Below are 27,066 nucleotides of genomic sequence, written 5' to 3'. Positions count from 1 at the left end.
CAGAATCTACTGGATCTGACAGTGTGTCGGGACCCATGGGCGCTATGTCTCTACGCTCCAGCTGGAACCACCTCTTCTGTAGTTCCCTGTCCCTCTGCTCGGGTGTAAACTCTCCCTCTTTCCACCAGAAATCTACCACGTCCTCCCGCCGGATGAGGAACCGAGTACGGTCCATCCATGCGGAATACCCCTCAAATAGTGGAGCCCACCACCTGGTCTCCTTAAAGGGATTAGGCCCTGGTTCCCGGTCGTCATCAAACGAAAATACCCCTGACGACCTTGTGGATCGCGAGTTGAACCACCTCGAGGACCCCGGAGCCTTTACTGCCGGTTGGGGTGCTGTATCCGCCACCCTCAATTCCCCTCCTCCCCGTGAATCACCTTCCGTAGCTCCACTGAGCTGCCTCTCCCCAGTCCGTTTTTCCTCCCCCCCCAAAGGTATGTCCACAAGTTCCAAGCTGGGCGGTGAACCCGGTGACCGTGTGATAGGGGTAGGGGCATTAGCTAGGGCATGGGGTTGGGTATAGGGGCAGGGAACGGGACCCCACGGGGTTACGACCCGCTCCTGGCTGTCCGTAGACTGGTCCAAGGATGATGTCTCACCCTCCTCAGTCCTGAGATCGCCTCTCCGATTTCTGGGCAATACGAGCGGTCGGGGACCTTCCCCCAATCGCCGAAGCGTCGCTGCTTCCCCTTCCTGGGTTCCGCCGTCGCCACCGGAAGTGACGTCCTCCCCGGAACCGGAAGCGTCGCCATCTCGCGTTGGACCCCCATGCGGGATCTCTTCTTCCACGACGACATCCGGTTGCTCCGCCGTCGCCACCAGAAGTGATGCCGTCCCTCCACGTGCGCGTTGGGCCTGGCGCGGCCCTTCCAGCGCTTCGCCGTCTGTTGTGACCAGGTAAGAGATAGGGCTTTTTGGCTTACCCATCCGCAGGGGTGTAGGCGTCTTTCTCCCATCTCCGCCAGGTCCTGGAATGGCGGGACTCCGTCGGTCGGATCGCCGATCTGCGGGGGACGTCCGGTCACTCACCCCACGGGGCGTCGTTCTCCCCGTCTGTCTTTTCCGCTCCGTTCTTGCTACCGCCAGCTCACGGAGGTCCTCATCAGAGTAGTCCCCTCGCCCCGACCTAGGGGTCTCGGGGCGGGGTGAAAGTCTCTTTGCCCCTGTCGCGGGGTTTAATCCAGCCGCCTCAATGGCCAGTGACCCAGCCGACTTGACCGGCTCCAGTCCCCTGTCTCCGGGACTCGCGCGGTTGATCCACAGCGCGCCCGGAGACTCAGCAGAGCGCCGTGTCACATCCACCGGGGGGTCAGCAGGCTGTATTGGGACGAATGTGGGCATAGGCCACAGATACAAAGTCCCGCAATGAGGGCAACGTGCCATCGTATTCACTGTACCTCCGGGCAGCCCGCATTGTAGGCAGAGCCCGACTACCGTCTCTGTATTGGCCACCCTCACCACCAGCACCCCGCCGGGCACTGAGTAGGGCTGGGTGGAGACCATAGTGCCCACAGTGGAGGAGCAGGCCATTCTTGGTACAGGAGTCACTTCCTGTACAGGTCTCTCCTTCTCTGTGGTTCCTCGCAACTGACTGGTGGAAGTTGCTGGATCCGCCACTCCCTGCTTCGGCTCCTCCCTTCTCTGACAGAGTTGGAACCCGCCCCCAGGGGTTGCAATAATGGGCGGGTCCCACAGGGGAATATCATGCCCCTTAATTAAGGCCGCACCTCTCTCAGTCCTGGTGGGCGCGGTCTGCGTTTTCGCGCCAATTTCCTCCCCAGAGCTGGAGTCCTCTCCCGCGGCTAGTTCCCGCCTTCTCCTTGCAGCAGCTTTTTGCACAAGGTACCTTTGCTTGCAAATCACCTCCATGGCCGGAACTACTTTTTGTAGTGGCGCCGTCTGGATGTCAGTCCCTGGGCCCAGTGGGTGCATCCCCACAGGCCATAATTGAAAGTCACTCCCCCTGGTAGAAATCAGGGGAGGGTCCCATAAACTCAACGGTTGACTCAGCACAGGGGCTGAATTAGTCACTGTCCATCCCGGCGCAGCCATAGCTTTCACGCCATGCCCCCCATCAGGGCGGGGCTCTGCTGTTCGCGCCATCCCCGGCCAGCTCTGTGCAAGTCCTGCAGCAGCCATTTTTTCTGCGCCTGGCCCATGCGGTTTCCCTAGCAAGCGGGAACCGCCATTTTGGTTGGCTTTTAAGCCCAAAAAGTCAGTCTGTTTGCTCTCCTCACGGGGTTCTCCCCCAATTATGACAATTTCCTCACACTCTTCAAGGGTGGCCCCTCGCTGTCCCATACAGGATAAAAACGGGGCAGCCATAGCCTTCGCTCCGCTCCAGAGCAAACTCGTTAAGGACAATTCAGCGACAGTCTGCTCTTCAGTGGGTTGCACGCCACAGGTGCCCTCCCCATCAGCCTCTGTCCGCCATTTTACGTTCTCCGCGCCACGCGGATCCTCCACTCTCTCATAACAGTTGTCGTACATGAGGCTCCACTCTGCGGGGCAGCCACCACACCGGTACAATAAAGATTAGCTCAGATGCACCACCACATGTGTACCTTATCTAGGTGTGACTCAGTGTTGCACTACCTCAGGCTAGGCTCACTCTCTCAGTGTCTGCTGTGACTCCTTCCTCCCAGTCTGTGCTCCCTACGGTGAGTGTCTGGAATGGCTAGGTACTCTGGCTGGCTCTGCCATGCAGTACTTGGGGCGTCTACCTGTCTTGGTCAGCCTAGCGCAGACCCTCTCCAGGACTCCTGACCAAGTTAACAGGCTGTCCCTTCTGGCATCCTACCAACTAGCACTGCCTCAAGGTGACTCGGTCAGCTATAGCCCGCTCCAGACCCCTCACTCCCTTCAGGCCCCTAGGTTGTCCCTGCGAACTGACAATATCCCGTCAGCCCCCTGACCACCCCTAGGTCCGTCCCTACGCAGCACAAAGTGGCAGCAGACACTCTCCCTGTTTCCCAGTGACCTAGCTAAAAGCCTGTCCTGTTGACGGATCTGATCTCAGCAGCTCGCCTCCAAATGTAACGGTGTTTCTGGCCCGGCCTGACCCACCCAATCTCACATTGGCCCCTGTGGTCTAACCGGACCCCATTACAGTGTGAATATGCCTGATGGTGCACCTGCTGGCTACAGGACTCCTGAGTCTCCCGCATGATGGTGTGTGGGGAGAACCCGTCAGACAGGCAGCTGAGGTAGTGTGCTGAGTCTCACCTAGTTCCAGTGCAGCGCCTCCACCTCACCAGGGTCCCTGCGTCCGCATGGGGATGATCCTGGCGAGGAACTCCTCCGTGGTGCTCCTCTCTGTACACTCATTCTTGATAGATACACGAGAGGGTTTCTGGCTGAACTCATCTTTATTGACACGGCAGGGCAACTGCCCTCCACAAGGAGTATCTTCAGCCGCTCATCTCGCCAGTGCTCCCTTTAATTAGGTATGTCACCTAGATCAGGGATTCACTATTCCCGCAGGAATCACTGTCCTGTGCCAGGTCCCTGGACATAGCCTCCCATGGAGTTACTATAACATAACTGACACTCTGATAGAACTTGAACTCCTTCCTCAGCTCTGACAAGAGCTGGAACTCCTTGCTCAGCAGAACAACTAACTAGACAGCAACTTTAGAACACTGTGCTGTGCCTTATGTAAGCTTCTGAGGCTGACACATCTCTGACATCACTAACCATGGAGTCAGAGCATGTGACCAGTCCCAGCCATACACAGAGCACCCCACCAGGGGGTGAGGGGAAACCTCCATAATTACTGCTGGCATGCCCACACTTACCAGGCCTTACTGCCAACAGGAGAGATGACTGTAGGCATTTTACATGACCGCTACACACGTATTAAATTGATTTGGCATTTGGATTGAATTATGCTCAATTCTCAAATGTAAAAATATTTGTGCAAGTTGATAGGACAATAGTGAAAAATAGACAATAAAATTAGTCTGTGTAATGTGGCAGTATTTCACTCCATCTAAGTGGCATAAAATCATTTCTTTATAGTTAATGCATACTGTACTTTCAGTTTTGTTAGTCTATGCTAACTTGTAGTCCAATTCAGTTAAATGTAATTTCATTTAATATGTAATCCTATTTAGTTCCACCTTAAATTATACTTTGCAGAATGCAATGTAGTCCCTTTGTCTGCATGAACCAAACATGTTTATTCTGAGTTCAAAGGCAGCGCATGCTTAAAATTGTCCAGCCATGGATTCTAAATTGAAATAATAGACTTTACAGCACTAGATATAATTTCCATCACGTACGCAATTTAGTTCCAATATTAATTTTTTGTATGTGCTATAAATCTTTACTATTGGTCCATATTTCACAAGGTATTCTAGTATGCTATGGTGCATATGTGATTACAAAAGGAACAATTTGTGCTTCACGGTCATTGCATAACCAGATGTTGGACAGTATTCTGCACCTTCCATTGCAGTTCTTTGAAACTACACCAATGGGACAAGTTCTAAATCGATTTACCAAGGTAAGAAAAAAGCTGCTAAGAAATTCTTCCTATACTAGTATAATGATGTTTTAGCCGTATTAGTCCAATCAAATATACAAATGGAAATGTATTGACGCACCTGTTTGAGATATCTATTTATTGGATTAACAAAAATTGACACTGAGTGACAACATTTTGTTAGTTAACCTTCTCCCTTCCTCAGGCCCTAATAAGGAACATATACAGAACATGTATTTATAGTTTGATGGAAAAACACATTACTCTGTGCCCAGGACATACTTGAAAACGAGAGGTAACTCTCAATGTATTACTTCCTGGTAAAATATTTTATAAATAAATAAACATGCAAGAACAGAAAGGGTGTCCCTGAAACTGTTTGTTGTTGTAAATGAAGGTACTGAAGTATCAGGGCGATTAGGAGCAGCCTTTAAAGTCCATGTACTGTACCATAATCATTTCAGTCATATGAAATACATCCATCTTAATTCTGTCCTGTTTAAGCCGAATAATGAAAAAAGGAATTATATTCCATTGTTCTGTGTTATTCTTATTAAATACAGTATTGGATATTGCATATGTAGCCAGGTACCCCCCTGGGCTACTAATTTCTCTGCCTAACACATAAGTCTTGGTACCAGCGCAGGCAGTGTTAGGGTTAATCTATGCCCTTGCTGCAGAAAATAGCTCCCTAGAGTGACAGGGGGTGGGCCCAAGGCTTAGGTACTGCCCCTACCGGGGCTAAGACCTGAAACCCTCCCCTGGTAACAAAAAGGGGCTGCAGTCCAAATTCAGTGTTCTTTTCTCTCCCCTTAGGTGGAAGAGTGTTCTGTGTCTCTCTCACTCCTCAGTGAGAGGTGTGTTCTATCCTCTCCCCTCAGGAGGAGTGGGGTGTGTGAGTTCTATGCTGAGCCAGGGACCTGGTTTCAGGCCTTCCCTCCCGCAGGGGAGTGGAAGCACCTACCCCATACTCCACCAGGGAGTATGGGAGACAAGGAGAGACTCCTGGGACCTTAAGCTCCTTGGTTTGGCTCCCCCCAGAGAAGATGTTGCTGTTTTATGTCAATGTATTGTGAGGTATGCTGTGCGACAAGAATAAAGACCCCAAGTAATTTGTTTTACTGCTGCCTGAGGCTGCAGTCATTCAGGGGGAGGGAAAGAGGTTTTCCTGCAGGGACTGCACCTATCCATGGTAGGTTCTGTTGGAATGGAGGCGCTGCACCAAAGAAGTAAGAGCTACAGATTCAAAAACCTGTCCTGTTATCCCCAAATAACACCGGTGACACTGAGAATCCTGTAAGCCTAACAGGTGAGCAGCACTATACCCGGTAACCAGAACCAAATCTCCCTTCGGGTAGGGGAAAAGGGGTTACATTTGGAGGCGCTGCTGAGATGCTGAGATCTGAGATATAAACAGGCAGGTTTTGCAGCAGAAAGGATCTTTCACATGCCAAACTGAGAGGTGAAAAACACTATCAGGGCCATATTTTGCTGAATTAATGGTAGTGTGCCTGGGGACTATTGGGATCCGAGTGTCATGCTGTGCTGCCCGCAGACCAGACTAACCCCCAGTACTGAGGTGGAGAGTGAGTAACCACGCACCCGCAGTAGTGATAGCGTGCCCGGAGTGTTGATTTGGTAGCGTGGCCAAGACCAGGGGTACAAGGAGCTAGTCGTAGTACTTGCCAAATCCGGGCATAGAGAAGGTACCGTAGTGAAGTCCGAAGCCAAGGGTTGTCGGTAGGAGAGATCTGAATTGTAGGTGTCCGTGAGCCGAGTTCGAGGGGTCCGAGAGGTAAGCGAGGTCGAATGGAAGCCGGGGTCGTAGAGCCAGAGAGGGTAGGAAGACAAGCCGGTTCGGTAACAAGATCTGAAACGTAAGAGGGAGCTAGGCACAGTATCCAACAGCACAAGGCAAACAAAACTATGCACAGCGAGGTTGCACAGGAATCACAGGAGTAATAAAGGGAGGAAGACCAATCAGAGGAGCGGGCAGGGCAGAGGTGAGCCGAGGAGCCTCCTGTGATAGGACAGCAGGTAATAACCTGTCCTGCTGCAGCTGGAGCCGTGGGGAATTAGTCCTGGGTCGACCGGTGGGCGGGGCGTAGAGTGGAGTGAATAAATTAACTTGTGAGGCGCGCGCTCTGTAAGCTGGTGGAGCGTGCGCTCAGAGAGCGTGACAGCGGCATGAGAGAGAGCCGCGGGGGAGCGAGGGGGCGGTGCGCAGACGCGCTGCAGCCGACGCCGTGAAGAGCGGAGAGAGGGAGCAGCGGCAGACTGAGAAGGTAAGGAGCGGGTGCGCCGATGGCGGCGAGTCCCCTGCCTCCTTACACTGAGGGACCAGAACCTACTGAAGGGGAAAATATCACATGAATATCCAAAACTCCATGCCAGGCTGAAAGGTGCTTGATAACTACTGTATCAGGGCCATAACAGAAGGATTATATGCAGGGTAACTTGGGCTCCTGGTGTCTTAAGGGACCGGAACCGCCTGAACGGAACTACAACATGACTATCCAACTAAAATTGCTCAACAGTATGTGCGGGTAGCATCCAAGGGGGGCTCTCGAAACTAGATGGGCCAGAACCTCCGTTAAAGGAGCTGCAGCAATAGAATAGTGGTTCCCACCAAAACGGGAGAACCGCGTGGTAAGCTTTGCAAGATGCAAGCTTTTCTTTGCAAAATTGTGCAGGGCTTGGCGCGAAAGCTGAAGCTGCACCCTGTAATGTGCTTGGCGCGAAAGCTGAAGCCGCGCCCATCTTTTAGTGCCAAGACTCCTGGATCAACCAGGGGGAGGAGGCACTGAACTGAACTGATTGCTGTGACACCACCAGTGGCATAGCCGGATACTGCTACTGCACCTTCAGACGTACGTGGTGAATGATCGGAGCTAGACCTACTCGAGCCTGCTTCCTATATTAGTGATATGATGGCTGAGAAAGCTGCTACCCAGTATACGCTACCAGGAGAAATCCTGTTAGTGCAAATTAACGGAGAGGACTTTCTTCAATGCGTATGCTCACAATGTGATTACCCTAGCGTGGAATTGGCAGTCAAATCTCACTGTAAGAGGTGAGGAACACCTCATCTTCAGCCAGTACTGCCTCCACCACCCGCGCTATCCTAGAAGGACGTGCGGGCCTTTTATGACCTGATTTGTGGGCTGCAGAACATCATGGAGAATGCCTCTCCCAGAGAAGAGCAGGGCTGCCTGTTGGCTCTTTATGGCATGTGCCATGCCGACCGGCGTTGATTGGACAAGGGGCCACTGCCGGGACTATGTTACCTGGATTGATACATTGCGAGCGGCTTCCCTAGATGTGGCTACTGAGGAGGAACGGCGTGGTCCCAATTCTGACCCAATTTGTGACTTGTGCGTGATTTCCGTTGAAATGCTTGGGGAGAATGGACCTTTTCACCATCCCTAGCGGAGCAAGCGTGAGACCACTACTTGCGAGCTATCACCAGATACATGTTGACGACCCCAAAGCCTTCTTCTACTAACATGCCGCCTGAAAAGCCATTACCTGAATCTCCGGTGATGTGTGGCATCCTGTCGGAGGCTACTCACCAAAGTGTCTGATGCTGTGCTAGCTGAGATTGAGGCTGGCGGCTCCATCGCGGTACTCCTGCCAGAGTGTCGCCATATCGTACCTGCAGTGGTGACCACGGCCGCTCGGTGCGAGAGGGAACTTCTCCAACCATCTGTGATATCTGAGGCGATCTCATCTGAGCGGAAGACGTCCGAGGTGCCTGCTCCCAACCGCGAGGCCCACGAGACATCGGCCCAGCAAAGCAGTGAGAATACATCCGATCCACAGCCCCTGTGGTCATCGCAGAAACCTGTGGATCGGATGTATTCTCACCACTCTGCTGAATGACGAGGGTGCTTCGGCCCAGCTGATTCCTGCGGAGGCGTCCATCTTGGAGGTACCGGACGGTACTTCTTCTTTTCCTGTCGATAATTCCTCCATTCCGGTGCAACCGGAAGTCATGATCCCGGCTTTGGCCGCCGGGGCAGATACGGAAGGTGCAGACAGCCAATAAAGTGGTACAGTGACAGCCAATACATTTTTGGGCAAATGCTTGTTTTGAATTGACTGTTATTTTTTTTTATTTCTGTCTATTGTTTTAATTCAATTGTTTGGAATTTGGATGGCTTGTTCTAAGTACATTTTAGGATTGGTTAGCATTTGAAATTCATTATTTGTTTTTTTGGCTACTGGTTTAAATTCATTAATTGTTTAGTTGGCTAGTGTTTAAAATTGGCTTGTTGGTTAGTGCTTTTATTTATTAAATTGATTGGTTGGCTAGTGCTTTTATTTATTTAATTGGTTGGCTAGTGCTTTTATTTATTAAATTGGTTTTCTGGTGCTTTTATTTATTTAATTGGTTGGCTGTGCTTTTATTTATTTAATTGGTTGGCTAGTGCTTGTATTTCTTAAATTGGGGTGTTTAGGTGCTTGTGTATATCTTTTATTATTGTGTATTTTTGGTCTTCATGCTTTTTTATTAGGGTGACCATTGACTGCTATAGTGGCTTATCATTCCCATATTATACGGGTATGATGTACCACTATGCCAATCAATGGGTAGAGACTGGGTATAGAGGGCCCGGGGTGGGTGGTTAGGCCTCATGGGTGGGTAGCGGGGCAGGATGGTTTAACCCCTTAATTACTAAATCAGTTATTAACCGCTAAGGTGATTAAGGGGTTGGGGCAATTAGATTGTATTCTTGTATTCTTGTATTCTTTCTGGCAACGGAGGACATGGACCTGGAGTATGCTGATGGGGACACCCTTCATGATGGCAGAGGTAAGTAGAAAGTTGTATTCACTTTATTTATGCTGGCTGGCTAATGTTTTATTTTGTAATGGGCAAATGAGCTATTATTCATATCTGGATAATAGTTATTTTGTCCATTACTGTACTGTATGTGTTGGGAGGGGGGTGTATTTATTTAAATGTATTGCACATTTTTTTGTACCACGATTGGTACCGCAGGTTAGCAGGGACCAACCGAGGGCCCCCAGACACCCGTGGGGACCACCAAGGGCCCCCACACCCGTGGGGACCACGGGAGGGCCCCCAGACACCCATGGGACCACCTGAGGACCCCCGAACACCCACGGGGACCACACGCTGGACCACCCGAGGGCACCCAGACACCCGCAGAGACCAGCCAAGGGCCACCAAACCCCTGCAGGGACCACCCGAGGGCCCCCAGACAACCACGGGGACCACCTGAGAACACCCACGGCCTCTGGTATCAATCATGTGGGGTAGAGGAGTATTAGTGTTTACTAGCTGATATACCCAGCGTTGCCTGGGCGTGGAAGGGCAGGGGGCATGGAGTGGAAGGGCAGGGGGGGTGGAGTGGAAGGGCGGGGGGGAGTGGAAGGGCGGGGGGTGGGGAAGGGGCTATGGAAGGATGGGGGGGCCAAGGGGCGTAGAAGGGCAAAGGGCAGGGATGGGCGGGGGGCAAAGGGCAGGGAGGGGCGGGGGGGGCAAAGGGCAGGGAGGGGCAGGGGGGGCAAAGGGCAGGGAGGGACGGGGAGAAAAGGGCAGGGAGGGACAGGGGGGCAAAGGGCAGGGAGAGATGGGGGGTCAAAGGGCAGGGAGGGACGGGGGGGCAAAGGGCAGGGAGGGACAGGGGGGGCAAAGGGCAGGGAGGGACGGGGGGAGCAAAGGGCAGGGAGGGATGGGTGGCAGGGAGGGCAAAAGGCAGGGAGGGAAAAGGCAGGGGGAGGGAGGGCAGGGGGCAAAGGGCAGGGGGAGGGAGGTCAGGGGGCAAAGGGCAGGGGGAGGGAGGGCAAGAGGCAAAGGGCAGGGGGAGGGAGGGCAGGGGGCAAAGGGCAGGGGGAGGGAGGGCAGGGGCAAAGGGCAGGGGGAGGGAGGGCAGGGGGCAAAGGGCAGGGGGAGGGAGGGCAGGGGCAAAGGGCAGGGGGAGGGAGGGCAGGGGGCAAAGGGCAGGGGAAGGGAGGGGAGGGGGCAAAGGGCAGGGGGAGGGGGGAGTCAGGGACACGTTAAAGAACCCATTCCCCTGCGTTTACTCACCTTGCACCCGGCCGCCCCCCTCCTCCACCTCGGGCTTCTCAGGGGTGTCCGTGACCCCCGGCGAGGCTGAGACGCTCCGGTGAGGAGGTGCTGTGCCTTGCACGGGAGAGGCGGAGAGAGCCAGAGGAGCGCTCTCGGGGATGGGGAGCTGGGGGAGCGGCCTATGTGAGGGGAGAGCTGCAGAGAGCGTGCTCTGTGTGGGGGGGGGGGGGAGTGGGAGCGCGAGCGCCGGGGAAGGATGAGAGCCCCGGGTGAGGGAGAGCACCGGGTGAGGGAGAGTGCCGGGGAAGGGAGCGGTGTGTGAGGGAGCATAGCGGTGTGTGAGGGAGCATAGCGGTGTGTGAGGGAGGAGAGCGCTGGGTGAGGGAGGAGAGCGGTGTGTGAGGGAGGAGAGCGCCGGGTGAGGGAGGAGAGCACCGGGTGAGGGAGGAGAGCGGCGGGTGAGGGAGGAGAGCGGTGTGTGAGGGAGAGCGGTGTGTGAGGAGGAGAGCGGTGTGTGAGGAGGAGAGCGGTGTGTGAGGGAGGAGAGCGCCAGGTGAGGGAGGAGAGCGGTGTGTGAGGGAGGAGAGTGCCGGGTGAGGGAGCAGAGCGGTGTGTGAGAGAGGAGAACGGTGTGTGAGGGAGGAGAGCACCGGGTGAGGGAGGAGAGCGCCGGGTGAGGTAGGAGAGTGCCGGGTGAGGGAGAGCGGTGTGTGAGGGAGGAGAGCGCCGGGTGAGGGAGAGCGGTGTGTGAGGGAGGAGAGCACTGTGTGAGGGAGGAGAGCGGTGTGTGAGGGAGGAGAGTGGTGTGTGAGGGAGGAGAGCGGTGTGTGGGGGAGGAGAGCGGTGTGTGAGGGAGAAGAGCGGTGTGTGAGGGAGGAGAGCGCCGGGTGAGGGAGCAGAGTGCCGGGTGAGGGAGGAGAGCGCCGGGGAAGGTTGAGAGCCAGGGGGAGGGAGTGGCCTATGGGAGGTGAGAACCGTGGGGAGGTGAGAGCCGTGGGGAGGGTGAAAGCCGTGGGGAGGGTGAGAGCCTTGGGGAGGGTGAGAGCCGTGGGGAGGGTGAGAGCCGTGGGGAGGGTGAGAGTGGGGGGAGGGTTAGAGTGGGGGGATGTGAGAGCCGTGGGGAGGGTGAGAGCCTTGGGGATTGTGAGAGCCATGGGGAGGGTGAGGGCCGTGGGGAGGGTGAAAGTCGGGGGGATGTGAGAGCCGTGGGGAGGGTGAGAGCCCGGGAAGGGAGCGGCCTGTGGGGGGAGAGAGCAGGAGAGAGCGTGCTCTGGGGTGCCAATGAGAGCCGTGGGGGGGGCGGGCGGACCGACGGACCAACCAAATGGTCTCTAGACACTCTCAAACAAGATTTTCGATTATATAGATATAGATTGTGGGTAGCAGGGTGGGGGAAGTGGGTATTTGGCCCTTGCGTAGCGGTTAGACGCTAAGGTAATTAAGTTGCCTGTAAATGCATTTTTATTGCATGGGATTCATGCCAGGGTTCTCCGGTGCTGATATTAATAGATATCAGCTCCGGAGACTCCTGGCATCCACCCCATACAGAAAAAAAGCATTTTTTCCCCCTAAGTCCTGTCTCGGCGCCTCTCAGCAGCATCTCAACAACTTTTCCTGGTATAAGGATTTTGGGTGAAACTCGCCATTCTAGAGCCACGATAGGCCTCCCTAACCTAATCGCGGCTGCTAGAATTGCACGAGTTTCAGAACCTGCCGGTAAGTGGCTTATCACCGCTCACCCAGCGATCTTTTTTTGACAGCTGAAAAAATTGGCGTTTCATTCCTTTATCACCCACTTATTGAGGCTTACAGAATCGCAGTAGGCATTTTGGCTGATAAGTGCTCAATAAGTGACTTATGAACGCTTATAGCATGGGCCCCATAGTGTTTTAAACTTGCATTTTAAGACACTGATTGAGTGTAAAATGTTTAACACTAACATGATCTGAAAACAATACTAATATATGGATTGCTTTTGCAGGATGTGTATGTGATAGATGAACGCTTTCATTACTACTTACGCACATGGTTAAATTGCATGCTGGATGTCCTTGGAACCATTTTAGTAATTGTGTTTGCAACACCCCTTTTCATACTGGCTATTGTTCCACTTGGATTCCTGTACCTGCTCATCCAAGTAAGTAATATATCTATGAAAAAAGTATCATTTAAAACTATGTAGTTTAAGGTGTTTTATACTTATGTTTTCAAAAAACATTGAAAAGCTGCTGCATTTTAATATATATATATATATATATATATATATATATATATATATATATATATATATATATATATATATACATGTAGAAGTATCAGTACCGTGTTAGCCGAGCTTCAATAATCAAAAAATAAATAGACGATACCGTTCTGTGGCTAACGAAATGCTTTTATTTGTGCGAGCTTTCGAGATACACTGATCTCTTCTTCCGGCGATGTTACAATGAATGAAGCAAAAGGTATACTTAAAAACAGTGTCTCTTGGAATGTTATCTGTGCTGTTCCTTCCCCCGGTGTGGATGTGTTTTATGGCTAGAGGTGTCAAAAGGTTACTGTGAAAGCAAGTGAAGAAAGAGTGTGTATGTGTATCAGTGTGAATAAAAATGAATGGAGAGCCCACAGTATATACAGTGCTTTACACAAGGTGTGTGTGGAGTGGGAGTGGATATATATGGTGTGGGTGGGTGTGGAAATGTGAGAGTTTATAGCAGAACTAACAGTGTGTGTGGATACTAAGTGGTCCCTATTGGTGTATAGGGATGGAAAAATAAGGAGTATTAGTATGTGTGAGAGACAGCTGTGTGTGCATACATATAGCACAGTATGTACAGACATGGCCTTTAGCGCTCATGGGACGAGAGTTCACTAGTGTCAGTAATGACTCATAAAATTTCGATCTCTGTTTAGGCCACTGCTGAGTGTCCCGAACAGTTGCGTACATTTGTATTCATGCAACCGTCTCTCTTTCGGGGTTTTAAGATTACCTTTGAGTATGGCAACCCTCAGATCGTTCATCTTATGGCCAGAGTCAGAGAAATGTTCGCCAACAGGACTGTCTCTTGTACCGCGTGTGATGCTGTGGCGATGCAGGTTCATTCTCTTGTTCATGTACATAGGTGAGACAGGGCAGGGGCTAAACAAGAGAATGAACCTGCATCGCCACAGCATCACACGCGGTACAAGAGTCAGGCGCAGCATCAAACATAATAAAGTACCTTTATTGCAGTACACTAAACGTTTCACATATCCTCAAGCTACTTTGGGGGGTCCTCAAATGTTATTGGACACATTTCTTTTCTATGTTTCATAAGAGGTACTACATCTCTAGTTCGCGACAAATCAGAAGGCTCGATGGAGCATCTCGTTCTCCTGTGATCTCGCACTTCAGTGAGACATTGTTAGGAGCGCCAACTATCAGAGCGTTTGGACACCAGGAGAGGTTTATCGGTCAGAACAAAGATGTTGTTAATGAAAACTTGGTCTGCTACTACAACAATGTTATATCAAACAGGTACAGTATCTTAACCATAACACCCCTTTGCAGTATTAATTGTCAGTGTTTGTGTTTATAACATGTTTTCTGCTTTTGTGCCTGATTCATCCCAATAACTTTAATAATTTGCAGTCTTTTAGGGCTAATAAACGGCATAATCCCAGCTATATATTCATATTTCCTTTGCTATGTTTAATAATCTACATTTTGTGGGCAGTCCGGAGGAAAATTGGATATTAGACCAGTCACATAGTACTGACATTAAAAGCAGCTCTACACAAAAGATAATTAACAGGTGCATTGGAGTCTAGAATTGGAGAGTAAGTTAGTATTCCTCTCCAATTCAAAACCATATGGACAAATGGTATATAGTATTCAAAACCATATGGACAAATGGTTTCCCACATTTTGTCTTGATATTTACTACTACCCTCCTGAATATTAAATATGTTAAATATTGAGTCATTATTGGTCTCTGGTGACTTGGAAATAGATGGTATAAAATGAACCTTACCACAAGAACTTGTGTCCTATAAACATGACTTACAGTAATTTGTCATTCGTTTCCTGTGTCATATAAACAGGTGGCTTGCAGTTAGATTGGAGTTTCTTGGAAATTTGATGGTTTTCTTTGCTGCTCTGTTTGCTGTCCAGGCTGGAGATAGGATGGACTCTGGTACAGTGGGTTTATCCATCACATATGCACTAAGTGTAAGTATTGCCGGTTTCATACTTATCTTTACAAATACATTGGAAACATTTTAATACGTATATGGATCAGCCTCACGAGTAACACACATGCCACTGTTTATAAATGACCCACCCATTATCATGTTCTGTTGCCAGTACTAATGTTGTCTCTTACTCCTCTGTACTTCCCTGATTTCAACCAAATCATTTTCCAGCTCCTCGCTAAAGTGTCCCTAGTTAAATTTGAGATAGGATTTCACGTTATGGGAATAGTGCTATTCCATCAAAATTCTTTGAAAAAAGTGCAACACATTTGTTAATAATCTTTTCTCTCTAGTCTAACAATTGCATATATCATGTGGCCTTTATTCAGTATACAGTGAAGTCTCTTCCCTATGCTGGAAAATATGTCTGTCCCATTTATGTTAATATAGCTGAACAGTTCTACAGCACTGGGAAGTAGCAGCACAACATAGAGGCCCAGATCCACAAAAGGGTGCTAAGCTTCAGCACGATTTTACGCCTTTTCAAAAGGAGTGCTAAAGTTTAGCATCCTTGTGTGGATCTGCTCCGTAGAGTTTTATAGAGAACTCTTTGTACAGTATCTCATTCCATTCATTGTTTTCATCATTGAGGGCAAGCGCATTAGTACCTTCAATATTTCTGCCTGGCGTAACAATAAATGCAGATCTGTCGATTTTCAACGCTTTTTCAGCCAGTCTCACTTTTATGGAGTCATTTGCACTTATCTTTAGTATTATAGATCACTTAACCTTGAAATGTGTCACTCATTTAGTCACTTACAGTACATTTCATGCTCAAAAAAGTGTAAAGAATCTATCCCACTAAAAATCAATGCAGCCCATCCTATAAAAAGGTAGACAATTACAGAACTACCATATTTTTTTTATTGATTTCTAAACAACTTTAACTTTTAAAACATACCATAGAGACTGTTGAAATTGCTATTTGCTCTCAGAAAATCCCATACTTACCTTTTACTCATTTTAATGACCCCTCCTTTCAGATTGGGAGCAGTGACACCACAAGAGGAGGCATTTCAGCCCCCTCTGATTCTATCTTGCTGTGTTGTTATTTCCCAAGCAGCAGGGGTTTTCAGGGGAAAGATTAGGAGGGACCTACAGGAATGTGGAGAAATGCCTTTTTTCTACAGAATAGAAGGGATTGCTCCCTTAGAATAGCCCAATTACAGCTCAACCCCGTTATAACGCGATCTTTTACAATGCGAATCCACTTATAACACGATGCAAGCGTAGCTCCCAATTTTTGTATTTATGAATACTTTACAACACGATTATTGGTATCTTAAATACTTTATTGTACAATGCATACAAGATCTGCTTATAGCGCGATGTGATTCTTTGGACCCCAACCACCACGTTATAAGGGGGTTAAGCTGTATTTTGTTCTTCACACTATTTAATCAAAAACTGACCACAAAAATGTTCTTTTTCTCCGCAGATCACCCAGACTCTAAACTTTTGGGTGCGCAAAGCCTGCGAAATAGAAACGAATGGAGTTGCAATTGAACGACTTTGTGAATATGCAGAAATGGAAAAAGAGGTGAGACATTTGGAAGATAGACTGTAAACGTGGATGTATACGTACGCTAATAATATTGCCTAACTTCGTTACTTCTAGCAAAAGAGGGTGGGGGTGGGGGCTAATAACTAATTAGTATCCAAATATATAGATTTTTATACTATGAAAAGTTTATTTGCGTTGTTAAGCATCCGTAAATGTTATACATGTCTTATTAAGAGGGTAATTCAATATATGCTGAAGCAGACAATTGCACTGCGACGCACTGGGGCTTATTCTATGTCAGCAGATATGGGCAATCGGGCAATTTTGGGCTGAAATTTCCCTTTTTAGTCAATGGGGAATTTTCATCCGAAAACAGCCAGAGTAGCAGCCTCTGCTGATACAGAATAAGCCCAAGGGATGAATAGGGGTTTTCAGAGTTTATTAATTACCCATAGGAAATTACTGTTTAAGAGCAGTAAAAAACGGCTGTACAGTGGTTTCAAACTCCAAATGGATTTTTAATATTAACCCAATAATTCAGCTAAAAAAAAAAAAGTAGAGCGCACTAAATTAGTATTCATTGGAGTGTGTAAGTGTAATTCACATTAAGAAATCATTGGCATCAATAACATCCCATTCCAATAATAGTCCATTTCTGTATTATCATTTTCTGTAGTAAAGTGGGGAGGGGCAAGCTTAAACCTTGGGGGGGGGGAGGGGCCACTACCCTCCCAAAAGCAGCTGAAATAATATACACTGTTATTATTCACTTTTAATAATGCACTTTTATTCCTACTGTGTGTATAAGCCAACATACCACTTAGATTGTAAGCTTTTTGGGGCAGGGTCTCCCTTCGTCTTAAATTGTCATTTACCTGCTGCACATATTCCCATTGTTTATAATTTATTTACCTTGTCTTGTCATTTTGTACAGCACAGCGTACACTGTTGGAGCTTTATAAAGAAAATTATAGATGCATACTGTATACATTGAATCCAAACCATTATTTCCTGTGGATGAAATGACTGCCTATTTTTGGTCATAAAATAGGCAAAGTAACAAAAACATATGTTTTCCAAAATAGAGTAACTAGATCAGGGGTGCTCAATGCCCTCCACCCCCCAACTGTTCAGGTTTTAACTTTATCCCAGCTTCAGCACAGGTGGCTCAATCAGTGGATCAGTCTTCGATTGAGCCACCTGTGATGAAGCTGGGATATCTTTAAAACTTGAACAGTTGGGGGGGATCTTGAGAACTGAAGTTGAGCCCCTCCCCACCCCCCCCCCCCCCGAACTACAGTAGATTATACCTGAAAATCTAGTCTACTGCACTTTAAAAATAATGGTCTTTTTGATGGGTATTTTTTTGCCATTGTACAGTTTTCATAAACTTACAGTATCACCATTTTCTCAATAAAATATACTTTATGCTCATGAGATAAAAGAATAAAAGAGAATTCAGTAAATCCCACCCCAAACTGAGGACTCCGATTTCATTTAGAAACCCAATTATTGAGACATTCATAACATATCTGCAAATATTTCCTAAACAAAATGGAATGAATTCAGCACAGACATTTTGATTTCATTACAGGCTTCCTGGATTATGGCTAAAAGACCTCAGCCTGGATGGCCAGATAAGGGAGTTATAGAATTCATTAATTACCAGGCCCGATATCAGAGAGATTTTGACCTTGCCCTTCGGGATATAACCTTTCAGTTGCACACTACAGAGAAGGTAATATGTAATGGATGAATGCTTTGTGTGTGTGTGCCGTTCATTATGAAAGAACTGTATATTCAGACTAAGGTAACTGCGTAAAAGTTTGCAGTTTTAATATGAATGCAATATTTTTGTTCTTTGAGTTTGATCCACCACTAACATTCATTATGTCATACAGTATGATTGGGAAATGCTACTAATATTCTAGCTAATTCTTGTTCCCACAAAAGTCTTATTGACTTTCATTAAACTCGTGTCACATTACCGGCCTTAGTGCAAGGTGAGCAAGGCGGTTGCCTTGGCCCCCGCGCCTTCTGTGGTCCCCACGCTCCCTCCTCCTGTTGATGCCGGAATCTAGATTCCACCCTGTAGGAGAGGAGGGAGCTGGGGAGTCCCCGAACCGGCGCAGGACTTCACCGCTGCTCACCCCAAGGTAGGGACGGGGGAGGTGGTGTGTGGGGGAAGAGATACTGTAGCTATGGGAGGTGCGTGTGTGTGCGCAGGGATTGGGTCTTACCGTATGCGGAGCGCCCTTCCTTCTGGGGGAAGTCACATCTTGCCATGACAATGTGATTTCACGTTCTGCCGTGACGCCACAGGAGGAGGGGCCTGCTGCCGCCTTGGGCTCTGCTAAAGGTACGGACGACCCAGCGTGTATTATCCACTCTAAATTGTTCTTACTATAATTTGGATCATCCGGGTTATTTTTCATTACATATTGTCTCAGTGTACAGGCAGAAACAACATATCCTCGGATCTGACGTGTTTTGCGCATATTATTTTCAGCTTGGAATTGTTGGAAGAACTGGAGCCGGTAAAACGACACTCACAAATTGCCTGTTTAGAATAGTTGAGAGAGCAGGAGGCAAGATTATCATTGATGGAATTGATATAGCAACAATTGGAGTCCATGATCTGCGGAGTAAACTCAATATTATACCGCAGGTGAGTTCTGGAAAAAATGCAAGGCTTCTTCAGTAACCAAATGACATTAGTACTACCGTCCATCATATACAGCAAAGAAAATATTGTTTTCATTCTTTATGATTATTCTTACATTATTATTTTGATGAGATACAATATTTTGAATGTATGTCCATTCATTTTTTTTCCCACTGAAACATAACATGTTCTTATTTACTTCTTAGGATCCTGTTTTGTTTTCAGGAAGCCTTCAAATGAATTTGGATCCACTGGAGAAACATTCTGATGCTGAACTCTGGAAGGCCTTAGAAATGTGTCATCTAAAGAGTTTTGTTCAGTCTCTTCCAAAGAACCTCTATCATGAGATCTCAGAAGGTGGTGACAATCTTAGGTAACAAAAAAATTGTTAGAATTAAACTATTTTGAAAATGTGTATGTTCTCACTCTAGTAGTAAGTAGTAAAAGGTGGATAATACCTTAAACACACACAAGGATTAGTTATTTGTGTTAGCTTGTGAAACGATTAAATGCAACCTCAAAAAGTCTAAAACGCAAATAGATGCTAATGAATGGATAATATTAATGGTAAATATACAGTACTAATAGAGAAATGAAAAACAAATAAATATGGGGAAAAAAAATCTAATCAATGCTAAATATTAGGTATTAGTGCTGAAATGAAATAAATCCAAATAAGATAATACATTTAAAAATATACAATATTTGGATGTTAAATATTTGTCTGAAACCTCTTAAATAAGAACAGACAATCATTTGTGAATTCCTGTACTTATACACACATTGTATTGGACCCTAATGGTCAGGTGGTTATAAATGATAAAGGGCTTTGGTGTTCAAATAAAACTCTTTTTGCGCTCTATTTTCAGATTACAATTAAACTATGCATTTTCCCACTTTTTAAGTATACAGTGTCTGTGTAGTATTTACAATGATGTTGCTCTCCTATCATCTCAAGAAACAATGGCATAGGATGTTACAATTAGACAAAATCATGCATGACAATGCTGTCAAGTATGACATCTAAAGGTGACATATTCGATGTGCAAAGTATTAAGCTCTGCAATGAATACACTGTATAATATTGGGGAGAGTTGATTAGTTGGGGGAACCTTGGGGAAATGCAGATTAGCTTTGGTGTTTTTTTGTCTTTAATATGACTAGTGTTATAACTTTATCTATGAATCTTATTTATTTTTGTAGTGTTGGACAAAGGCAACTAATCTGTCTTGCTCGTGCCTTACTCCGGAAAACAAAGATACTGATTTTAGATGAAGCAACAGCTTCCATTGACATGGAGACAGATAACTTGCTTCAAACCACAATTCGAAAGGCATTCTGTGACTGCACAGTACTAACTATCGCTCACAGGCTGCATAACGTTCTGGATTCTGAAAGGTACAGTATGCATTAGAATTGACCTTCGGGAACTATTTTATACCATAAAAAGCTGTCTCCATACAACGGTTTATGAAGGTCTTTTGGGGGCCACAGAGTTTAAGGAGTAGCAGGTATACAAACATTACATCAGGAAATAATGTATGCTTAAAAATGTAAGGTATGATGGGACTAATATAATGAATAATAAAGCATGAATATGAATAAGCCAAAATATACTGAAATTCTTTAAAGCAACCCGCCTACCATTAAGCCAGCCGTAAGGCTCATATTTAATACATGGTACTTGACTTTAGCACACTATTGAAGTGAATAGGGTAGTGTGCTCCTCGTTTGCCCTGCTTGCTTCCCGGAGTCAATTTGAGAGTGTTTATATGAAGTATATGAGGAGAGTGCGAGTCCGTTACTTGATGCACATGTCAAAATGTGATGTATCCATTTTTGTTTTTTGCCATCATTCTACTTCAGTTTTTGTGCATCAAAATTTCTTCGGTCTTAGTTTACAGTTCTATCTAAGAATGGTGCAGAAAATACACCCAATGCGTTTTATTTTTTTACCCTGTCTCAGATATCCCAGTATCTCCAGTATTGAGAAACTGAATATAATATTCTGAGACTATATAAGTCACAGACTTAGGTTGTTGGAGCACTTCACAACAGTTACATTTTGGAGCTTCATGCTGCCACAATCCTTTTTCTAGTACAGAATTCACGAGACTTGTAATGTACATGGGTGCATTAGACACATCTAACTATTGTAATGGACTAAGGAAACATATATCATTATGCTAGTGGATTCATCATTACTTGTTTTATAATCAGAAAATTATTGATTGAAAATGAAATCTTTCCCTTTAAAGGCACAATTCTATGATTTTTGTATTTAGATTTGTTTTTACGATTCTTCCCTCCTTCGGCCCTATTCAGAGCTGCAGGGTCTCTTAGTTTGTATTTATTTATTTACTTTTGCCTTCTGTGTTAACAAAAATGACTGGAAAGGTATATGTATTCCATCTAAGCTTTGCTATGAGATTTCTTTTATTAGAACAAAAGCAAAGGATGTGCTAGTCCCCATTTCTTCCCTACTAATTCAAGTCATGGAATGAGAACTGTAATGACTGGAGAGAACCCTGGTTCTAATTGTGTCAACCTAATTGCGATCAGAATGGTGTTTGGAAGCAATGTTACAAATAGGGTTGCCAGGTGGCTTCGCCCAAAATACTGGACTGAAATGGTGAAAGGTGCTTCAGGTCACTATGTCCAGGGAGGAAAATACTGGACACATACATGTCCAGTATTAAAGTACCTCTCATTTTTTACTGGACAAAGTGTAAAAATACAGGACCATCGGTTCAATACCGGACACCTGGCAACCCTAGTTACAAAAATACTCCATTCATTTTCCTAATGTATCACTCCCAAAGGTTGCACCTGTGACAAATTATTATTTAGGGGACTGTCACGAATGCCGAACCTGTGTGCATGTGACTTGTGTATGTGAAAGGAGTTCAAACATCCAGCTGACGCCCCTCACCACAGGGCACTAAAAATGAGCTCCCCAAGAATTGGCACACTGCACCTCATTTACAATGCCACCACCAAGAATAATTTAAGGACTTACCCCCAGGAGTTCCTCCAAAGAGGCCTTGGAGTTGAAGATATGAGAATTCACATATTACGGGTATAACACTCTATGTTGACTTCTACTTTTGATGCCCAAATACGTGTTTTTTACGCTCCAACGTTTGACTGTGTGACCAGGACAGGCCAACCGTGTGGGTGTGTGTGTGTCTTATATCCCACTCAATCTTTGTGACATTTATGGCTTGGAGAGTGATTTTTAAACTCAAATGAGTATAAAATATCCTATAACTCTCCATATAACCAGTAGAATAATGCCATCCTCACAGTTGCATTTGTGCATCTTTAATGCACGCCTGAATATCTGTCTGTCTGTCATTTTTATCTTTGAGGGGGAAACAAATATCTGACGTATGCAACACAGACAAGCTGTCATATTTGGTATTGTTACACACGTCTGACTTTGCTTGCCCAAGTCTATATTTTTATCCTTGTGAATGATCAGATTTTAATTATCATACATTTTTAAATCTGTAAGAAAATGGAGAGTGGTTTTTCTTTCACCCCTTCTGCTAGCCAGGAGGGTCTCAGGAATATTCTATGATGCCCTCTGAAGCTACAAAGTCAGATCAGGTCGAATCTCTGGTACATTTCTATGCTCATCAGTTACTACTAATATTATTTTATCGGCCCATTAATGCCAAGACCAGGTTAACAGAGGTGACCTCACAGGAGACATAGAAAAACATGTCTTTTGTCTTACATGTCTTACAGTTAACTCTTCGGTTGCTGTATTGTTAAACCAACAAACAGGTTAAAGGCATTAACATGACAAACATACAAACTTGATAAATTGTCTATACCAAAAACACTACTTATCTTTTTTTGATTCTCATCATATGCTGCCGATTTAAAAAAAACTTTAATACTTGTAAATGAGCATTCTGAAGCAACAATTGTTTATTAGAACCAATGTCATTAGTACAAATATATATTTTAATGTTTTTTTATTTTACTTGATTGGCTTAACTTGAAAAATGAACTTTAATTTCAAAGGCACCTATTAATCTGACTTGTATTTCTACAGGGTGCTTGTTCTTGATGCAGGCAGAGTTGTAGAGTTTGATACACCAGAACGATTGATGCAGAAGAAAGGAGGAGTTTTCTCAAACATGGTGTCAGAAGCTGGGATATTCCAAGATCTAGAGTCAACTGATAAAATATCTTAAGATATATTGCTTGTGCTGACAGGCAAGAACTCTTTAACCACACAGAGCAAATGCTCTTGAATGTCGTGTGCCAAATCATTCTTTTATTATCGTTCAACCCTATGCCTGCCGTCACTGGTTAAGTAATCAAGTTGCACCAGCTACAGTCCCGTTCTTTAATATCATCGAATAGATTCTTGCTCAAATTGTCTTGGCTTTGCATTTTTGGGAAAAACTAAAACCTGTTCCTATCCAGTGGTATTGCAGGCACAGAGAGAGACGCGCTCTTCTAGAAGCAGAAGGCTTAAAAAAACACTAATAAATCTTAATATGCTACAAATCTCAGAAACAAAATGTTACTAATGACATCAGAAATCCAAGTTGACTACCTCATGATATCCTAATGCGGACATCTCATTCATTTTATTTTTAATGCTCATGTTTACTAACAGACTTTTTTTTTTTTGGAGGATTCATTTAAAAAAAAAAAAAGTGCTTAACCAGTTTAAATAGCCTGAAGCGCATCTGCAATGTTTTAAATTTTTTTACTACATTAACCATCTGTATCAGGAATGCCAGTTATTTTTCTGTTCAAAGAGAAGCACCTATCACTTTATCTATCGCCCTCACTGAACCAAGATTGCATCTAAGTGCCATATAGTCAAGTCATACTTGTCTTGCAGGTTCTGACACGGCAGCATACAGTAGTTTATTTTAAGTGTCTGTGTATACTTTGTGAAAGCCCTCCTAGGCTTTATATTACATAGTGTTTGGAAGGGTAAACTGTTTAAAAAAATAAATAAAAATTGGCACCGAGATATAATCCAATTAAAATATCAATATCATCCGTAAAGTATATTTGTCGTTCATGGCAACTGCTTTTTACTGCCGTTTCTCTATAGTGCATTTCCCCTGTCAACCACATCAGGTAGCAGCTTGTCTGTAAAAGGTCAAATGAAGCAGTAATGACCTTGAAATTAGGTAGAATTCATAATAAATCTGATGGTTTTGAATATTAAAAAGTGAACCATTTTACAGTCATACTTTTTTTTTAGTTTTTCAGTAATTTTGGATCATAATGAAAAATGCACAAGTAACTATAAATATCGGAGGGATAGAGAGTTGTATTTGTTGTGGCTATTAAACTATGAAATTGACATAGCAAAGTATCTAACTGACTAATATTTAATCCAGGGCATCAGGCTTCAATTTTAAATCATGTGTATTAAAATTAAGGAAAACAGAACCTTAAATAGTTGTTAATTGTTGTGGATGGTGAAATTTGTTTGTATCGTTTTTGTATATATATATATTTTGTTTTAAATAATGCTTGTATCGGGAGCAACATGTCTATTTTCTCATGATGAATATTATAATAATATAGCGCACATGAACTTCATTAAATAGAAGTCAAGATCAACATTTTCTTCTCCATTAAAGTTGACGAACATTTTCTTTCTGCATTTAAAGAACTGGGGTCTAATAAAACAAAGGTTTGCTAGAGCCGAGCAATGCAAGGTTTCGCAGTGTGGCCAAAAGTGTTACAGCAGAGAACGACACACAATAAGGTGAAAAGTTCTGCAATGCATTGAAATGTCAAACTTACCAGATCAGTGATTTTCAACCGGGGTTCCGCGAGCACCTCTCAGGGGTTCCGCAGCCGCCATGGAGGTGAGCCGAGACAACTCTTTCAGCTGTTTCAGGCCTGGTGGAGCAGTGGCACCCCACTGAGCAGTAGCACCCCACGTAGCAGTGACCCAGCAGCTCCCCAGGTCAGCAGCAGTCTGGTCACTGCGATCCTTCCTTTCTCTATTCATGTTGGCGCCGGAAGTCGTGTTTAACTTCCGTCTGACAGGAGAAGGGAGCTTCGGATCCATGCAACACCGCAGGCCCCAAGGTAAGAGAGCACGCTCTCTGCAGTTTTTACTGTAGTGATTTTTGCTGCGCAGGCCAGCAGCTTCCATTAAAAAAAAAAAGTGTGTCTGTGCGTGCGTATAAGAGAGTGTAAGGGGGGAGGAAGAGAGATGGGGGGGAGGGGGGTAGAGGATTGGGTCCCCCCAGTATTTCAATCTAATTCTGAGGTTCCTTAACTAAAAAAAAAAGTTGAAAACCACTTACTAGATAAATATACATATTTATGCACTTTATAATATACTGCCATCAGTATAATAGAAAATCAATACTCAAAGTACTTGTATAAAAACAGACTACTAGCACTAGCACATTACCCATGTACCAATGAAGCAATTGGTTGCTCCTCATTAAGGCTCTGCATGGACTGCTATTGAAGGGCAACTCCAAGGAAATATATATAGTTTTTCTGTCTTAGACAATTGATGTATGGACAGATATCAGCTTTTTCTATAACCTAGATTGGAACGGATAACTTATCATTATTCCTTAATTCCTATATTAAGTGTTTATCCAAAGGCTATATGCAATGGATTCTCAAGATTCTGCACAGGATGAACCTCCTGAAACTGTGGATGCAGATTATGTTTGCAATTATTTTAACCAAAACACAAGGTCTGCTAAAGCACAGAGGATGTTTGATAATCAACCAGAGGTTATATGTGATGATACATCAGATTTCTGTGATCATTTTGCAAAATTGCAGCGGTTATTAACTATGGATACCAGATTGTTTTGGGACATTATTTCAATTGAAAATTATACTATTATGCATGGGAGAAGATCAATCAGCCGAGAAGACCAAATAAAGGGCCACAGTCAGGCTTCGCCACACCCAACAATAGATCTGCCAACAATTCCTGGTCTAAGAAATCGATCCTGAAAAAAACCTCCTCCCCAGATGATTTGCACAACACAGAATATGATACATCTGACACTGACACACTGGGGCACTTGGTCTCTTTTTCTGGTAGTCATGACCCACAAGATAAACCAAAGGGCCAACGCACCTTTTGGGGGATAAGTGGTAATGATAGAGGAGCCAGGTCACGTGAAGGACATTTTTTAGAATCAATGGGTAATCAATTTTCAAAAAACGAAAGGCGACCAGAAGGGGCAACAAAAGATCGAAGCAAGGGATCCACAAAGAAACGAAAGATGAACTTTTGAGCAATGAACTTTCTAACAATGAAGGGGTTATTAACATATCTAATGTTGAGCTTACAGTGGATGAGATTTCATTGCTTAACAAAGGGCTCAAATTTGCCCCTGATTCTGATTTTCAGATATTCAATACAGTGGTGGATCATAAATTTATCAGGAAATGTACTCTCAAGAAATTTTTCAGTAATAGAGATATACTTGCTTCTGATAATTGTACAGCTGCAGATGATAGGAATGGGGAGTTGTTGAATGGGGGATCTAATGTATTTTCTTTTAGAGAATTATGTACCATTCAAGACATGGAGGAACTTGGTGGGTTCGACTTAGACTAACACGATCCCAATACATTTCTTGGTAGGAGAGAATCGGGCCTGAAAAGGAGATCCCACTTCTTCCCCTCATTCATTAAAGGCAAATTTTTGTCAACATTTGAGAGTCTTGTAGAACGAGATTTAATTCTTCTGCATAGAGGTTTCACGTTTGATTCTCCCAAGCATACTAATTTCGGCAATAATTTGACTGTGTGCGAACGCCAAGCACTAAGTAATCTTAAAGCTAATACGTCGCTCGTTATCAAAAATGCAGATAAGGGGGGCGGCGGTTGTAGTGCAGCATAGGGACGACGATCACAGGGAGGCTTTACGCCAACTTAGTGATGCTTGTTCCTATGCTGCACTGCAATCGGTTCGTACCCCCAAATTCCTTGCTGAACTGAGGGAACTTCTCAAAGAGGGTTCCATGCTGGGTGTTCTCAACGAGAATGATATGGAATTTTTGTATAACTCCACTCCTACCACGGCCGTGTTTCACCTTCTCCCAAAGATTCATAAATCGCTGATCTCCCCTCCTGGGAGACCGATTATATCCAGCATTGAATC

The 27,066-nt window shown here is 45.4% G+C and overlaps 1 protein-coding gene across 4 annotated transcripts in view; it reads left to right on the top strand.

Annotated features, from left to right (window-relative positions):
* The window catches only part of LOC142491425 (multidrug resistance-associated protein 1-like), a 118,242-nt gene extending 94,610 nt beyond the window's left edge, over positions 1 to 23,632 (top strand). For all 4 annotated transcript variants that reach the window (XM_075593972.1, XM_075593974.1, XM_075593973.1 and 1 more), the window contains 10 exons: positions 4,357 to 4,511; positions 12,512 to 12,667; positions 13,842 to 14,041; positions 14,608 to 14,734; positions 16,196 to 16,297; positions 17,856 to 17,999; positions 18,771 to 18,929; positions 19,133 to 19,299; positions 20,130 to 20,324; positions 22,993 to 23,632. In XM_075593972.1, the coding sequence (XP_075450087.1) occupies positions 4,357 to 4,511; positions 12,512 to 12,667; positions 13,842 to 14,041; positions 14,608 to 14,734; positions 16,196 to 16,297; positions 17,856 to 17,999; positions 18,771 to 18,929; positions 19,133 to 19,299; positions 20,130 to 20,324; positions 22,993 to 23,134 (1,547 nt within the window). In that variant the 3' untranslated portion in view covers positions 23,135 to 23,632. The remainder of the gene's footprint in view (positions 1 to 4,356; positions 4,512 to 12,511; positions 12,668 to 13,841; positions 14,042 to 14,607; positions 14,735 to 16,195; positions 16,298 to 17,855; positions 18,000 to 18,770; positions 18,930 to 19,132; positions 19,300 to 20,129; positions 20,325 to 22,992) is intronic.
* The last annotated feature ends 3,434 nt before the right edge of the window (positions 23,633 to 27,066 follow it).

Source organism: Ascaphus truei, chromosome 3 (assembly GCF_040206685.1).
Source record: "Ascaphus truei isolate aAscTru1 chromosome 3, aAscTru1.hap1, whole genome shotgun sequence".
NCBI lineage: Eukaryota > Metazoa > Chordata > Amphibia > Anura > Ascaphidae > Ascaphus > Ascaphus truei.
This window is presented reverse-complemented; position numbering and strand designations above follow the sequence as displayed.